This window comes from Leptinotarsa decemlineata, unplaced genomic scaffold (genome assembly GCF_025532065.1).
Source record: "Leptinotarsa decemlineata unplaced genomic scaffold, Ldec_3_MD MMD2_tig00026282_RagTag_RagTag, whole genome shotgun sequence".
Classification (NCBI taxonomy): domain Eukaryota; kingdom Metazoa; phylum Arthropoda; class Insecta; order Coleoptera; family Chrysomelidae; genus Leptinotarsa; species Leptinotarsa decemlineata.
In genome coordinates this window covers 2,133,238-2,151,010 of record NW_027412668.1, presented here as the reverse complement: position 1 = coordinate 2,151,010, position 17,773 = coordinate 2,133,238, and the positions used below count along the sequence as shown (strand labels likewise).

At 37.9% G+C, this 17,773-nt stretch overlaps 2 protein-coding genes across 4 annotated transcripts in view; both read left to right on the top strand.

Moving 5' to 3' along the window:
• rad50 (DNA repair protein rad50) overlaps positions 1–6,088 on the top strand; it is a 28,875-nt gene extending 22,787 nt beyond the window's left edge. Inside the window, 7 exon segments of the mRNA XM_023174466.2 lie at positions 852–1,049; positions 1,052–1,465; positions 1,575–2,582; positions 2,585–3,186; positions 4,285–4,455; positions 4,457–5,392; positions 5,595–6,088. Coding sequence (XP_023030234.2) covers positions 852–1,049; positions 1,052–1,465; positions 1,575–2,582; positions 2,585–3,186; positions 4,285–4,455; positions 4,457–5,392; positions 5,595–5,945 — 3,680 coding nt within the window. The 3' untranslated portion in view covers positions 5,946–6,088.
• A 3,311-nt stretch (positions 6,089–9,399) lies between these two features.
• On the top strand, positions 9,400–11,730 carry LOC111518123 (tRNA-specific adenosine deaminase 2). Of its 3 annotated transcripts, none has more exons than XM_074179597.1 (2): positions 9,400–9,514; positions 10,665–11,730. In XM_074179597.1, the coding sequence occupies exon 2, from the start codon at positions 10,921–10,923 to the stop codon at positions 11,461–11,463; it is 543 nt and encodes a 180-aa protein (XP_074035698.1). In that variant the 5' UTR covers positions 9,400–9,514; positions 10,665–10,920; the 3' UTR covers positions 11,464–11,730. The 3 variants fall into 3 exon arrangements, with proteins under 3 accessions (XP_074035698.1, XP_023030238.2, XP_023030236.2); XM_023174470.2 differs by having other exon boundaries at positions 9,449–9,582; XM_023174468.2 differs by lacking the exon at positions 9,400–9,514 and adding an exon at positions 9,627–10,483 and having other exon boundaries at positions 10,665–11,071.
• The last annotated feature ends 6,043 nt before the right edge of the window (positions 11,731–17,773 follow it).

Genomic DNA, 17,773 nt, shown 5'->3' with positions numbered 1-17,773 from the left:
CACAACCATAAGGTTGTAAGGGTTGTGGTGATAAGCCTTAAAGAGTGGAAGACCATTAGTCATCCCGAAAACATGTTTGGAAAAAACACCTGGCATACAGATGGATCGATGACCAAACATGGAACGGGAGCTGGAATATACCGAGGCTAGGACTATACACATCCGTCTTTCAGGCGGAATTGTATGCTATCTTGCAGTGTTCAAGGTATATTAAATTGAGACCTCAAAGAAACTTGCAAACAGGAACAAATTAACTTTGTACTGGGTGCCAGGGCATTCAAGAATCGCAGGTAATGATAAAGCTGATGGATGCGCTAGACGCGGATCATCAACTTCATATATAGGTCCTGAACCAGTTCTGGTGGTGCCGAAATCATTGATACGAAACCAGATTAGGACATGGACCAATAAGAAGCACACAGAGTACTGGACAAAAGTACCTGGCAACAAACACAGTAGGGAGCCGTCCGAGAAAAAAACCGAAGAACTACTTCAATATAGTAGGGATCGGCTCAGAATAATTACAGGGTTACTAACCGGTCATTGTTCGCTTAGAGGACACCTTAATGCGGCTGTACAACGGAGACCTCAGCTGCAGATTATGCAACGAAGGGATAGAAACCTACACATCTTATGCGAATGTGAGGTACTGAATCACAGGAGGCAGGCAATATATGGACGTACGAAATTACGTCCAGAAGAATATGACGAACATCCTTGAGCTCTAACAACCAAGGAGCATCACAATGGCAGCAATATGTCTTTCAAACGAATAAAAAAAATCGATCATATTTCACACATACTTTGTTTTATTCAATGAAAGACCCTATATTTCATTATTATTCCTGCAGGATCCATAAAAATCAAGTTCCTAGACGCCGAAGGCAACATGATCACGGTGAGTCGGGTGATAATGGTGACCGCGAAAACGGGCGGCGGATTGACCTTCAAAAAACTAAACTTCTCCGTGCGCAGACGCGACAAAAACGACCCCGACAACGTGCAGGACATCTCTGGACGCTGCATGGATATCGACTCCTACTGCGCCACCGCCTCAACGTCTCCAAGTCCATCCTGAACAACGTTCTCTTCTGCCACCAGGAGAACTCGGCGTGGCCCCTTGACATCCCGCAGAAGTTGAAGGAAAAATTCGACGAGATCTTCGACGCGGTCAAGTACAACAAGACGGTCGACAACATGCGGAAGGTCATCAAGGAGAAGCAGACCGACCTGAGGGTCCTCGAGAGTCACCTGGTGAACTCGCAGCGCGTCAAGGACGAAGCGGCCTCGAAATTGGCCAAGTTCAACGAGAAGAAGGACAAGCTGGAAGAGGTCAAAGAGAAGATCCGGCAGAAGAAGGACGAGTTGCAACCGCTGGAGAAGAGGTTGAGGGAGATTTTGGAACTGGAGGAGTCTCTGGGGGAGTTGCAGTCGGAACTGACCAAGAAGGAGGCCGAGAGGAAAGGTAGGGAGTGTTGAACTACTTTGCAAGTATTCAGCATGATGAAAAATTGCTGAAATTCAATAATGAAAATCGGATTTTTCGGTAATAATGCCTATTTTTCGATTTCAAGGTCTTATCGAACAACAATCTACCATAAAGAAACACATCACTTACATTTTCGAGGGATCCGATGTGGAACTGCAAAACAGAATGACTTCTTTTCAGGCTGAGCAAACTAGTGAAGAGAACATCATAAGAGAGCTAGAACGGAAAAAGATTGATATAACAAAAAAAGCCGCAGAAATAAGCGTTTGTATTCAAAAGAAGCAAATTCGCATTGGTCAACTGAAGGAAGAGCAAAAACAGTACAGAAACAAGTTGGAGGAGAACAAAGAGTTGACCGAAAGACTGAGGTTGAGTTTGGAGCTAGAGGAATTCGACGATATTAACGACAGGCTCGGCGTCTCCAGAAGTCTACAGAACGCTCTAGAGAATTGCAATCAAACCTACCAGAAACTCGCCAAAGAAAAGGACATCCAAGAGAAGGAGTTCCAAAACCGAATCGATGAAATCCGTGAAAAAGCTGCAGGAACCAAACAGATAATATCGTCCAAGAACAACTTGATCCAAGAGTGTCAGGCCAAGCTTAAGCAGATCAGGAACAAACTGGAAGAACTCGATACTTCTGATTCCCAGTTGCGCATAGTTGAGGACAAGATCGAGAAGCTACAAGCCACTCTTGCGAAATTGAAGAACTCCTTCAACGAATCTGAGAAATTACAAGAAATTGATCAGTTGAAAGAGGAAGTGGAAAGTAAGGAGCAGTTGCTGGATAAGCTGGACAGGGAGTACAGAATCCTGCAGCAGAATTTCGCGACAGAGCAGAAGCTAGACAGCGAAAAGTCTTTGGTAATAAAGAAACAAGGCGAGATGACCAGCATCAAAAGCAAACATTCTCACAATCTGCAAAAGCTTTTCGGAGAAGATATCCCGGAGAGAAACTTCAAACGGTTGGTCCAGGAGATCCAGACACGAGAAGAGAACAAATTCAAGGCAATGACTTTTAAAATTAATCGGCTAGAGAAAGACCTCGCCCAAATAGAAACGACGATAAACCATCAAAAGAAGAAACTGGGAACGACCAAAACGATCTCGCTCTAAAAATGAAAAAGGTCTCAGATGTGTGCAAAGGGAAGCCATTCGGCGAGGTATTGAAAGAAACGCACTCCAAGCGAGAGAAGCTGCAGAGGAACAAAGGAGAGTACAGTTCAGGTAAGATAATGTACGAAGCGTTCATAGCGAAGTTCCAGAAAGAGTCGCCTTGCTGTCCGATATGTCAGACTGACTTCGCTAACAAACAGTCCGCCGTCAGCAATGTAATAAGTCAACTGAGAAGCAAGGTCAACAGCTTTCCGAATCGGCTAAAAGAAACGGAGAACGAGCTGAAGATAACGGAAGAGTTTTACAACAAATTGCAGCAGCTCCAGCCGATCAACAAAGACATAGAATCCCTGAAGAACGTCAATATTCCGGTAATGCAAAAGGAAATCGTCAGATTGAACGAAATTTTTGAGGAAAAGTCGATGGAGTTGGCTGCTGAAAAAGTCAGCCTAGTCAATCCGCAGGAGCTTCTAGAAGCTAGTAAAGAGATTATCACGGACGCCGCTCTTTTAGATCAGTATATGTCGGATATCGTTCAAGCTAATGCTCTCATAGAGGAGCTGGAGCAGACAATAGTCAAGGTAAGTTTTCAGTTTTTGTTGAAAATTGACCAAATACATTTTACTGCAACTTTTATTGATGAGTAAGTTGTCTCATTGAGGCTAACATAGAAATTATATCAACATTTAATCAATCTTGTGCCTCACGTTGGGCGCCGGGATATACAGTTCTCAAAACTCGAGTCTCTGCATTGGTATCTCGTAAACGATAAGGGATAATTTTAAATTGGAGCAAAAATGTTCTTTTCAAACTACCATACTATATAATTATACCGAAAAATCAACTCAGTTTCTTTTGGTTTCGAGGGTATAAGGAAAAACAAAAATTGGAGAAGCCAATTTCATTCGTAGAGATATTGGAAATCTGTTTTTACTTCAAAATAGGAACTTGCAAAAGAATGTCTGGATATGTTCTTAAATCTTCTAGGCAGTGTGCCATTCGACTCGGGCCACTTTAAAATTTTTGAAACAGTGGTTCCAGTGTCTCTTGTGGATTTAAAATTCTTTCAAATGGATTCTTTAGCAGCAGAATCAGACTCTGCAGCAGGAGAGTAAACGAACACCCCCTGAGCAGTTCAGCAGACACTTATGCCCAAGCGATGAACCCGACAACCTCAGTACCGACCAATGAACTCAAGGCTATCTCTTCATTATAGCATTATGGCTGTCGTAGGGGCTATTCCAGAAACTGGTCCACAGGAATGATTGCAGAGCTGCACATTCTAGCCTGGATAGGATGACATCCAGAAGAACATGAAAGCTGCTTCCGCTGTTTCTAGTGAAGTATCCGTCATGGAAGGTATGCATCAAAGGAGACGTTCTTTCCAAGCTACACATGCGTATTGCGCAGCTACCTGATAAAAATAGTCACACTCTAACCGTTGATCAGATCACTACCAGAGTCTCACTCTTACCAGCTAACCTGAAAGATCACTTACCAAACTACCGTCGCGAATTATAGTGGAGAGTCGAATAGATCCACTTACTTTGATCCTTCCCGTTATTCTTTACAATTTTTGATAAATTTTTAAATCAATAGGTAAAACACCATCTCCTTATGATTGACTAGCCTGTAATATTACCCACGTCGACAACCTCTATTATTCTTTTCTATGACAGGTACCATCCAATCGTTCCCGCCAAGAAACCGAAGCTGAAATCGATATCATGAAAGCACAACTAAGCAACATCAAAAACCGCCACGAATCTGCCAAAAAAATGCTCGAACAACACCGTGACAGGTGTCAAAACTTGAACAGGGACATGCAAGCGGAGACGCAGAAACAGATCAACATACAAAAAATTAGTACAGGAAAAACCACTTCTGGAACTACAGAACACCGAGAATAACGAGAAACTCTCCCTTCTGAGGTCGGAAGTGGAAGAGCTGAAAGGTCAGTCGCAGATTCAGGAACGGCAATTGAAGAGCGCTATTGAAGATCGGCAGGAACTCGTAGAGAAGAACCGGAAGGTAAAAGAGGAAGAGCGGGGTAAGATCGTTGAGAACGAAAAAACTTACGGATACATCCAGAAACTCCTGGATAGTTTAAACCGTTACGAAGCTAATGATAACGATAATAAGTTGGATGTTGCTGTGGAAGAGCTCGCCAAGCTCAAGATTGACGAAGAAAAGTTAGAGCAGGAGAAGAATAAAGTTATGGAAGATGTGTCAAGCAGGAAAGAAGCCCTGGCCAAGAAGGAGAGCCAGTTCAGGGCTCTGAAAGATAATGTCACGTTGCGCGAGAAGCAGAAGCTGGAATCTGCACTTGTCTCGGTGATTGAAGACCTGAAAGTGAACATAGGCGGTTACAACTACCGGCAAGTCTATGAGGAGAAGAAGAGGAAAACAGAGGACATCGAGAAGAAGCGGAGGGAGATCAGCTCCATGAAGGGGCAGCAAGAGGAGATCGAACAGCAGGTCAGAGAACTGGAGAAGGAGCTCGCCAAGCCGGAAATCAAAAACGCGTACAACAACTACAAGAAGAAATACTACGAAGTGGTAGTTAACAAGTTGGGAATTGAGGATCTGCACAAGTTCGCCGTGGTGTTGGAAAAGTCGGTTTTGAAGTTTCACGAGGAGCGCATGGTGCACATCAACCGAACGATTCGCGAGCTCTGGAGGAGCATTTACAGGGGCAACGACATCGACTACATCGAGATCAAGACTGACGAGAACATGACCGGGGGAGCCGGTAAGAGGAGAACGTACAACTACAAAGTTGTTCAGGTAATTCTATCACTTACTACAAGCTCAATTCTATAAAATTTCGGGCTCGCGCGAGTTTTTGTAAAATTTTTGATGCGTTTATCAGCTGACCTCGAGTCTGAAGTCGAAACTTGATGGATATGAGGCCACTCAAACTTTGAAAATTCGCTTGCGGATCGGAAACAGGTCTGACGCAATGAAATGAATCATGTACAAATTTCAGGTGAAAAACAACGTGGAGTTGGAGATGCGCGGCCGATGCAGCGCCGGTCAGAAAGTCCTCGCTTGCCTCGTGATCCGGATGGCCCTGGCCGAAACTTTCAGCGCACATTGCGGAATTCTAGCTCTCGACGAACCTACCACTAATTTGGACAGGGAGAACATTCTAAGCTTGAGTGACGCTCTCTCTAGGATCGTCACGGATAGAGAACGGGAGAGCAACTTCCAGCTGCTCATCATCACACACGATGAGGATTTCTTGAAGAGTCTGACGGGCGTGCAGAGTTTAGACAGTTTCTGGAAGGTAACCAGGAACCAGGGCGGGTTCTCTAATGTAGAACGAGTATGTTTGTGATTTGGACAGTTACTACAGTTTTTATTTTTATATAATGGAGTATTCCTAGTTTTGTTGAAATTTTTCTAAATATTGCTTTATGAACTTGTTCATTCCGAATATATGTTGCAAAAACGCAATATATCTGTCTCTTACAATTCAAAGTGTGTGCTAATTTCGAAGTGTAGCATCTATCTTTCGAGATGGAACAAGTTATAGAAAAGATTTTCAATTTTACGAAAGTTTAAAAGAAGCAGGTCTGGCTATAATATCAACTATTATAGAATACTATGAAATAAGTAGTACCGAACTAGTGGAAGCATATAAATTCTTTGCAAAGAGAATGGACTTGAATTTGAGAAACAAAAAACCTCTAATTCATCGTCTTATCGACCCCGATCTGGACAGCGACGGTATTATGTCGGGCGAAGAAAGCCAAGCGGCAAAGGCCCCAAAAAAAGAGGAAAAAAGAGCCAGAAACGGCTCGACAAATCAAACAAGCCAAAATCAAATAATACTACACCCGCCTTATCACAAAAGCCGGACGTGACACTAGAAGATCAAATTCAAAAGCCCACTCAGAAAACTGAGTCGGCAAATAAAGAGGAAACAGAAGTCCCGCCACTTGGCTTAATGGAAGTAGGCGACGAAGAACTAGTAACAGACACCCCGAAAAATGACCGGCAGAAACACACAAAAAAGCTGATAAGCCTCCACCTATAATAATCCGCGCAATAGAAAAGTTGAAAGCTTTTAACACGATTGCTGCTGCGCAAAACATCTCCATATTGCGGGCGGTGAACACAACAGATGGAATTAAAGTACACCTTAATAATACAGATGATTATAGGAGAATTACTCGGATCCTCGATCAAGAGAAAATACCCTACCACACCTATACAATGACAAGGGAAAAACCACTCAGAGTAGTTTTTCGCGGGGTCCCGGAATCCATAAAGTGTGACGACATCAAGACTGAACTCTAGGGCAAAGGATTTGAGATCCTTTCCGTAGTCCGCCTGAGTAAAGCTAACAAGGTACCGATACCGTTCGTGCTTGTTTTAGTTCAAAGGTGCCAAAACAAAATATATGAGATCACCGAAATTCAAAACGTGAGTGTAAGCGCCGAAACACAGAAGCCGAGAAACCGAGCAGGGCAATGTTACAGATGCCAAAATTTCGGTCACACGCAACGCAACTGTAAAGCAGTTCCAGTCCGGCCTTATATGTGCCGGACGGCACATGACCAAGGAATGCAAAAGACCTAAAAACTCGCCCTTGCGATGCTTTAACTGCAAGGGAGAACACCCAGCGAGCTTCCGTGGGTGCCCAGATCGCCCTGAAAATAAAAGAACCTCAATCAGGAGCGACGTCTCGTATGCGAGGGCCGTCTCATCGTCAGAAGAACGCCTGCAGCTCTCCCAACGGCCTTAGGGCAGCTGCAGGTACTTCTAGAGCCAAAGCCAAAGAAGTACGCTGCGACTTCTACACACAGGGCAAAGAGCCAAAAGAAGAAGACAGAGGACCATGCAATCCCCTGCCGCCCCGTCACAGGAACCCAAGAAAAACTCACACAGCCGAAAGGATAAGGGACCCTAGGCCCATAAATCTGACTTAAACAAGATAACGAACAGCAATTCAAAATGTGTTTTTATGTCGAGTTGTTCTATTAAAGTTATGCAATAAATATGTGACAGCTTTAGTAAAAGAAGTATACTTCACCAAATTGACTATATTGACTGCCAAATCCAAAGGTTTTCCAACTCTATATCCCAAACGGACCAAAGACAGAATAATCACACAACGAAATAGGTAATCAAAATTCTGAAGAAGCACTATATAAAAACAATATCAAAGCCAATGCGGACCAATCTAGAATAAACGCGGATACCAAAGATAATTTTTCGAATTTGACACAATCATGATATGTCAACTTACGATGTGTTTTCCGATAACCTCACTTATTCGTTTCTATGGAAATAGTATTGGCAACATCTACGGAGGGAAGAGGTAAGTAGTGAAGAGAATCATCTGAAGGGGGATTCAGCTTAAAGTGAAAGTGTCCGTAAGTAAATGATAAATTATAGTTCAAGATTCGGCCAAAATGGCGCTGACATTGAAAGTGGTTTGATATGAATATTTAATATTTTCATTGACTCGAGTTGTTAATGATGTAGAGCTTATAGAAATGTAACTATTCGCGTAGTCGAATACTATTTGGTAAATATAGCCCAACAAAGTTACTGTGAGATAACATTGGAAATCGATAAATTATTGTGAAATTTAAAAACTTTTTCAAGCGGGGGTTTCTTCTTCCGTTTTATGTAGCTCTTTTTATTTAACTTTTATCGTTTTATTTGAAATTTACACTCTTGCTACAGTGGCGTCTCCCTAATTTTTGATGGCTTTGGACGGACATGTTCTGATACACAGAGATGATTCTCTTCACATGTACCCTCCATAGCCAACGTCATTCATCAAGGATCAGTTGATCATTGAAGTCAATGAATTATTGACTATCAGTACCATCTTGCGACAATGCCAGAACCACCCCATTTGCGCAACAATTTCTGAAACAGTAGCACATCCCAGCATCTACCAGTGTAAATAATGATAATAATAATAACAGCTTTTATTGTCATAGCACAAATTAAGAATAATGTGGGAATTCAAATTAACGGAAATAATTTATGTGTGAGGCCTTTAAAGTTGAAGGTCTACGTCTATGAGTTAGAATTGAGAATGTTATACCTGATTTTATCAATAATCTCTAAAGCTGTTCATCTCATCTTCCTGAAACCTTGTTAATACTGAAAGAGGAATTTTTTACCTATGACTTATGTTCAATTTACTTCATGTTTATACATTTTTATTTTTCACGGGAATTTCAACAACTGTTTTAATGTTTTCATCACTACTCGACAAAGACGATAAAAATTATCCATTCATAACATTTGCATTTTCTCTTTACGAGTCGTCGTCCTGCCAAGCACTGAAGTGGTCCGACCTCCAAGAGCTTGCGCTGAAAAATACACACTGGTTTTATCAATGGAAAACGCTATCATTATATTTTAAATGTTATTTCTTAATTTCGATAGATGAATTGTTTCAATGAATTCAAGAACTCTTCTTAATATCTATGGTTCTGACAAAAATGCATAGAACCCCTGATGATTTTAATCTTTTCGTTTTTGTTTTGTCAAAAACTCTCGACGCGAGAGATGAGATTGACACAACTTCGTACACATGTTTGGTTTTTAAACCATAAAAAATAGCTCCTGCTTGGAATTGATTCATTCACAAATGTAAACTACATTGGAAATTGAAGATCCAACTTGACACTGTCAAGCTGCGTCACTTGAGTTGTACTCAGCACATCTATGAATGAAATGCTGAAATTTATTGGATCTCTTTTTTTTTTCATCAAGAATGCCGTAGGTCGAGAGTTTTTGAAAAATTGGTTTACATGATTAAGGTTCAAATGATCACTTTAAGGTGATGCTCCTTGGTTCTGACTTTCAGTTTTATGATAGACATATTGTTCTGTGATTGAATTGACAGAAGCACCAACATAAAATTGTAAATTATTTGTAAGTATTTTCTATTTATTTTTTTTTGTCGGCATTCTATAAGGATTTTGTATACTTATTATGTATAGGTATGTAAAATAAGAATTATTTTGAATTTTTTTTATTATTTTTTTTTTATGAAAACTACATTAAAAACGATTTAAAAATGTTATATTACCAATATGACAAATTGAAATAGTACTACTCTACTACTCACGATCCCGAACAAACTTGTGTGGCGGCCCCTTTAAAGAAAAATCTATCTTTAATCGGAAATTAATAGAAATCACGACTTGAGAGTTTCCATAATGTAAATTGTATTTTCCAATAAAAATGTTGAAGAGAAAACTTCTTGGAAACCCAATTTTCAGTGAAGTAGAGGACAATAATAACAAAAAACCCAAACTAGAGCAAATTCAGGATCTCCTCGACTTATCATTGGGAAACTGTAGTCCTGGCGATGTTTCTAAATATTTTCCAAACCTACCTAAAGAACCTGTTAGAACTGTTCAAGACAAAGTTCTAGACCTACAGCTCGAATTGAACCGTAATCTGAGAACATTGAGCCTGAAGACGCCTCCAGTAGAATACATCTACAATCCTTTGGAATACGCCTTCCATCCAAACACAAACTTCATAACAAAATATTGCACCACTACTAAGAAAATACTCTTCATTGGCATGAATCCAGGCCCCTTTGGCATGTGCCAAACAGGAGTACCTTTTGGAGATCCCAGATGGGTCCGTGACTGGCTCCAAATCGATGGCATAGTCTCCAAACCAGAAGTAGAATGCCCTGAAAGGAAAATCCTAGGGTTCTCCTCTACAAGAAGAGAGCAGAGTGGGGAACGGTTTTGGAGCTATTTTGCCAGTTTGTGCGGAAGGCCTGAGGTTTTTTTCAAATACTCGTTTGTGTGCAACTTTTGTCCTCTGGCTCTTATGAAAGTCAACGGGTGTAATGTTACTCCAGCTGAAATCAAAGACATGAAGGTAAATTTATTTATACAGTATGTCCCGCTTTTCCCAACATATTTAGAATGTTGGTGTATATGCAAAATTCCTTTACATTTACTGAAGTAAAATTATTATTCTTGTAGGCGTACTGTTTCCCGGTGGGTAGTGGGGTCAGAATTGGCAATGTCATAATATTTAATTCAACCTTCTTTTCAAGATTCGCAAGATCCTTGAAGCAGCCTGCGACGATTGGTACCTGAAACTGATACGAGTTCTACAGCCTGAGATTATCGTAGCCATCGGAACTTACATAGAAAAAAAGACAAAGGACCTTTTCAAAACCCACAGCGTAGACGGCATAACGGTAGCCTACATGCCCCATCCGAGCCCCAGGGCAGTCAATAATCAAAATTGGCACGAAAAAGCAGAAGCATTCCTTGTAAACAACAATCTCATGCCTTATTTTCTTAACCATGGCAAGTGAAGAAACAGACGACCAAAATTCAGCAACCTTGTCCGAAAGTGAACGTGACTTCATGGAAAAGGCGTTTGTCTTTGCGAACGAGGCCTTAGCAGCTCAGGAAGTCCCTGTAGGCTGCATATTCGTGCACAAAGACAAAATTATAGCTCTGGGCCGCAATACTGTCAATGAAACTAGGAACGCAACACGCCATGCTGAAATCAACTGTATCGATCAAGTTATCGAATACTGCCAATCCCATGACTTGGACTCAAGTGTTGTTTTTTCTGAACTGAGTGTCTACGTAACAGTTGAGCCTTGTATAATGTGCGCGGCAGCTCTCTATGATCTGAAAGTCAAGAAAATTGTTTACGGATGCAAAAACGACAGATTTGGGGGGCAAACAGTGTTTGATGTGGCGGCTGTACTGAGGCCCGAGTCTGAATTAAAAGGTGGGTATAGAGCAGAGGAGGCTATGAACCTACTCAAGGAATTCTATAAGGGTGTGAATCCGAATGCTCCGCCCGCTAAGGTGAAATTGAAAAAGGAAAAGTGATCTCTCTTGGTTGAATATGAATGAATCCATGTTTTATTTTAGTTTTATGACGAATAATTTGGTTTCAGTTTAGATCCATCTGATTTCCCTCTGTCATTAACCCAAACTACTCATAACACCCTGTATATTGTGTCACAGGCTTAGCTGTGACTTTTAGAAAGGTTCTCTTCAGTTGTTTTCTTATGTTTGGTTTTTATTTATGTTGTGTATTTTTACAATGTTCTGTCAGATTTTATTCTTGTTCCAATTATACTGAATGGTTTTTTAGTTTTTCAATAACCTAATTTCGTGACTCACCTCCATTACACATCGAAAAACAACATTTACCTGACGATACTATTTTACACAGACATATTTAATATGTCTATACAGTGCGGATGTACATAGTTCACACCATTTAACTTTTTAATGGGGGAAAAAAGAGTTTTACTTTACTACTTTTAAAAAAATCCAATGTGCGAACGTAAATATTCAAATCAAATCAGTTTATTCATTCAAAGAACCCATTAGGGTATAGAATATGTCAGCTTATAATGTCTTGAGTACATGTATATATAGTAAAGACTACGTACGTAACTACAAAACAACAAAAAACAGCAGCAATATGAATTATTTCTTTGAAAAGTTACATTAAAAAATTCATCAATGTTGTCGTTTTAAGGAGTGTCGAAATTTGAAGTGTGTAGGCTGAATTTTAATGCCAGTGGATAGTTGATTGTAAACTCTTACACCATTTGATGTTATTTGGAGATTCCTATGATTTGTGGAATTAGCTGATTGGTAGACATGCATGTCCGAATGCCTCAAAAGAGTGTTTTTTAATTTTTGAATGTAGCAGACAACTTCCACAATATAAAAACAGGCCAGACAACAGGCAAACAATGGTTTGCAGGAATTCCTGGGTGATACATTTTGTATAGTTCTCACTACTTTCTTCTGATTGCTGGAGACTCTCCCCACTGGATTTCAGCAAAGTATAAATTTCTCAAACAGCCGATATAAACCACATTCCGCATACATAGAATTTGATATATTTTTGTATTTAATTCATTTATAGTTGCTGTAATATGCTCATTCCAGCTGAGATCGTCCTCCATGGTTATTCCCAAAAACTTTGTTGTTGATTTTCTGACAATAATTAAATCATTCTGTTTGATTGGGAGTGGTTTGTTTATTATTCTTTGTCTGTTTAAAAAATCTGTTTTTCCGTTAATCAGCTGTCGCCCCCATACGAACGACAACTCTCAAAACTTGAGGAACTTGTGCGAGCTAAGGACTAACGAGGTCTTACCTTTTAACGTGTGATTCCTAACACGTGAAAGATTAGATACTCAGTTTTTTCTATATTGAAATGTAGTTGGTTCGCTGAAAACCATACACCTAGTTTTACAAGAAGATGGTTACAAGCTTGTCCATTGATTTTACTGCATTCCTTGGAGACAAGAGAAGATGAGTCATCAGCATACAGCGTGATGTTATTCTCAGGTAAAATTCCACTATGTCAGAAATAAATAAAGAAAATAGTATTGGGGCCAAAACACTACCCTGTGGCACTACGGAGATGCCTCGCAACTCAAGTTGCGAGGCATCTCAGTAGTGCTTACTAATATATTCGTCAACTTCTTTGAAACAAATTTGGACGAACTGACTTCTATCGGAAAGATATGATTCGAACCATTTGGCTGCAATTCCTCGTATGCCACAAAGCCAAAGTTTTTGTAGCACTGCCTTATGAGGAATACAGTCGAAAGCCCTACTTAAGTCGCAAAAAATTCCAACAGGGGAGTTACTGATCTGGAGTTGATAATGTTGGTTTTTTTAATTTTTTTTATGCACTGGAGTTAACTTTGCTGATTTAAGACAGTTTGGAAATATGCCCGATGCAAATGAATTGTTTAATAAATGGGTTAGAATGCCGAGTATATCTTTACCAAATTAATTTATTAAAACAAAAGGAATTACATCAGGACCTGTAGACATTTCATTTTTCAGTTTTACAATATGTAGTAACATTTTATCTTCAGTAAATGACATCAAAACAATATAGTTTGCGTTGCTTTTCCCCTAGAAATCACCACTCTTAACTTTCGAACGGGGCAAAAATCAGAGTTGGACAAGATTTTCAGTGAAAAGAAATATTTTAGTATTTACACGAATATCCCAATATTAGTCAGTTTCCAAAACTTTTTCAGTAATGAAAAATTCCAAATGCTGTGGAAATGTTATACTAGAGCAGAATTGTGCAATTTTCACCAAAGTAACGAAATTAGAACATAGAAATTGTATTTAATAATAATAATAATAATAATCTTTATTTCAAAGAGTGTTTTACACAAATCGGCGAAAAACAAAAAATGAAACAGTGTCAATTTTCATAATTCTTAAATCTAATATCTAATAAGAATAATTTAGAAAGTCTTCTACATTATATGGTTCTACTTCAATGAGGAAGGATTCAACATTTGTTTTGAATTTGTTGATGTTGTTCAAGGTTTTAATGTTCTCTGGTAGTGTATTAAAAGGTCGTATAGAGGCATAAGAGGGATGTTTTTCAGTTGCTACTAATCTATGTATTGGATAAGATATGTTATTACAATTACGTGTTTGATAATTATGATAATTTAATAATTTCACTTTGTGAAATTATTTTTATGTTTATACAGATATAGTACACATTCATATATATAAATTGCATACACAGTAAGTTTCTCTACAGGTTTCTTGATATTTCATTTTAAATAAACATCTTATTGTTCTTTTCTGAATGGTAAATAAATGAGTCATGTGACTGTTCGATCCCCAAAACATAATCCCAAATCTTGGTGATGCTTCAAAATTTGCAATATAGATAATTTTTAATGAGTAATCATTTAGATATTTACTTACTACTCTTAAACTGTAAGATAAGTTATTTAATTTTTTTGCCAAGTTTTCTATATGGATATTCCACTGCAAATGCTCATCTAAAAATACTCCCAAAAATTTTGAATTATTTTCTAATTTCATTTCGCTACCAGACACACTACTTGGTGTATCTATTTTTTGTTGTTGAGTTCGAAACAAAATAATGTTAGTTTTCTGGACATTCAATATAAGTTTATTTTTGTGAACCAATTACTTACTTCACTTAAGAAATAATTTGCCTGTTGAGTTAAATCAAATAAGTTGGGAGTAGTAACTAATAAGTTTGTGTCATCCGCATATTTAGTAATGCTGCAGGATATATTTACAGGATGCTGCAATATTTTCGAGATGTAATTCATAAAGAGTACAAATAAAATTGGACTTGTTACACTGCCTTGAGGAACCCCAGTGTTATTTGTTTTTACGTTAGATTTAACTATCTTTCCAACAATTGATATTTTTACTATTTGTTGCATATTTGTTAGGTATGATGTGAACCAATCTGATGCACTTCCACGAATTCCATACCTTTCGAGTTTTTCAAGTAGATATTTATGATTGAGACAATCATAGGCTTTAGATAAATCCAAGAAAATGCCTAACAATAAATGGTTATTTTCAAATGACTTTCTCACATAATTCATATAAATAACCCAGAAATTGAGAAATTTCGCAAGTTTATTCCACAATTTTGTAATATTCATACATACAGGGTGTCCCTGGATGTTTTTTACCCAGTGCTAATGTTTTGTGATGATTGATATTGCCGTTTATTCTTGGATTCTTAATACTTTTTTTCTTCTAGCTTCAATATTTTCTTGGAGGTCTGATAGAAAGTTAATTATTACACCGTTTTGGAATCTCCATTAAATGCGCCAACTTTCTGAAATACTTTTCAGCCAAGCACAGTACATTTTTTTTAACTGTGATAGGTCAAAGTTGACCAAAAAATTTGTTTCATTTCAAAATTTATTTTATTTTATTTTTTTCCAGTTATTCCCAATGATCGCAAGCTTTTGGTATTACTGTCGTGTGCGGATATTATTTAGCTATACAAAATAGTTTTTTTTGCTGTGGATAAGTCATGTTTTTATGACGTAACATTGAAAATACTAAACCGAGTCGCCGGTTTTCGAAAAAAAGAAAATTTCCGATATCTCGAAAACGAAAACACTTTTACCTAAACTTTTTTCCTGTTATGAGCTAGTCATGACCTCAGCTATCACCACCTCAAGGTTTATCGTCAAGAACCGGGACACCCTGTATAATTAATACAAATAACCCAATAATTACTGCAATACTTATATCTCTTCTAAAAGCATTTAATATATTCTTCCTTCCTTCCTTCTAGTATAAAAGAGCAGAAAAAAACACAAAAAATGTTTATCCCAAAAATTTGGAATAAGTAATTTGTAACATCCACATACTACATACATATACAATCACATGTGATTCGACATTTGAATAAGAGAAAACTAGAAAATCCAGAATTGCCAGAGAAATAAAAATATTGCAAACGAAATATGGAACCAATGTGGAACCAATAAAGATTATTATTATTAAATACAAGAAACAGGAACAAACGCAAAAGATGCTGAAGAAAAAGAGTTTTGGTAAAAGCTTTGAATGTTTATTGTAATGAATATATTACTACAAATGTACGCAAAATAAACTACTAATAACATTCTATGATAATATGAACCTGGAAGTTATCTCAGTTCAAACTGAATTGACCTTTCTTGTGTCACAATAAGTGTTGAAAATAGTAAACACTTGTAGGTATATCATTCTCAAATGAAACATAAATATTTCACCAACGTAACTGATGAAAACAAGTTTGACTCTATTTTTAGAACTGCAGTGTGGTGGTTGGTATTTTTAGAAAATTCTTCTTTCACAACAAAGTAGGAATCAAATATAGTTATACAATATAAGTGCTACACATTACCTAGCTGATAAATTCCATCCTCAAAGAATTGAGAGTGGGTAGATATTAATATCACCACCAAATAGGAAGGGATATATAATTACCTACCATGAAGGTTGTTGCTACATTTAAAGTAATAAGAATAGTATTTATTGATTTCTTTAGGACGTCTTAATATACATACATTACTTTGGTATACATAAATAACAAAAATGATGATATGATAGAAGGAAAATAAAATGCATTTTTCAATGATTCCAGAATGGTTTCAACATGAGGATATACATAACAAACATATTACTAAACAGAAAAAAGAAAAGCAGGGATGAGATTTTATATAGTTCATGGCTTTTTTTTAAATTGGAAAACATTTATTGAATCTTTCAACGAAAGTGGGAGTTTATTGTACCTACTCATTCAAACCTTTATAAGATAAAGACTTCATCGTACTGGTCAAATTAGTTCGAGGAACGTGGAATTTCTGGGAGCTACTCCCTGTTCTCAAGTGGTTATGGATTTGACATTTATATATATACAGAATTCTTCAAAATAAGTTGGAAGCAAGTTATGTGTTAGTTTCAAAATGAATATCATTGCTAACTCGCATAGTCTCTGGGAAGTAAGGTAAACGTAAGTTATAGGAACTGACAAGAACAAACTTGTTAAAGATTTTACGAAACATTTTTGTGTATATCGACCGCCATCGGCGAAGGTTTGGTGGATTTTCAATTTTTTTAGCATTTCAATTTTTTTCATTATTTTCGGAAGGAACTGATATGCTTTCATACTTCTAACAAACAGTTTCTGAAAAATAAGTGTATTGAAATAACGTTGAAACTGTAATCACTTTATCACTTAAAAAAATGTTTCTTTTTTAAAGTGAATGTTTAAATTTCGCGGGCTACTTACGTTCGATTAGCGAAATTTCATTTTTTTATGTTGGTACACTTTTTTCGAACAAATGTTTACCTTTTCAACTGTTCAGCATGTAAAGTTTGTTGGTGAGAGGCATAAAAGTTAGAAATGTTTGCTCTGGGTCAGAAAAATCTTTACAAGTGAATGTGAATGACGTCGCCCGCCCTGAACGCCCCAACACATCAACAACCGATAAAAACAGGCGCGTGCCTGAGGGGGGTAATGGGGTAATTACCCCTCCCATGATTACATAGAGAAAAAATTTCGAACACTTCTTATTTTCGAACTTAAAAAATGATGATGAAGACACAACTAAGGGTTTTTACACCTGTCTTCTAGCTTCCAGGAGCAAATTATCGAAAATAGGAAACGTCTCACTTCTATTATTGAGAGCATTATCTTTTTGGCTCGGCAGAATATTCCATTAAGAGCACATAGAGTCAGTGGAGCTATTGAAATAAAAAGTTTTGAAACTGAAGAAATAGATGTAGTGTTACTCAAGTTTTACTTTTTAAAACATATATGAACCCTTCATAGTAAATATTGGGCCCGAAATGGGTGATT

Bases quoted from the DNA above. Each gene is read 5' to 3' on its own strand.
- LOC111518123 (XM_023174468.2), top strand. From the start codon at position 9,827: ATGTTGAAGAGAAAACTTCTTGGAAACCCAATTTTCAGTGAAGTAGAG. The intron at 10,484-10,664 runs GTAAATTTATTT...CTTCTTTTCAAG, and splicing joins CTGAAATCAAAGACATGAAG to ATTCGCAAGATCCTTGAAGC.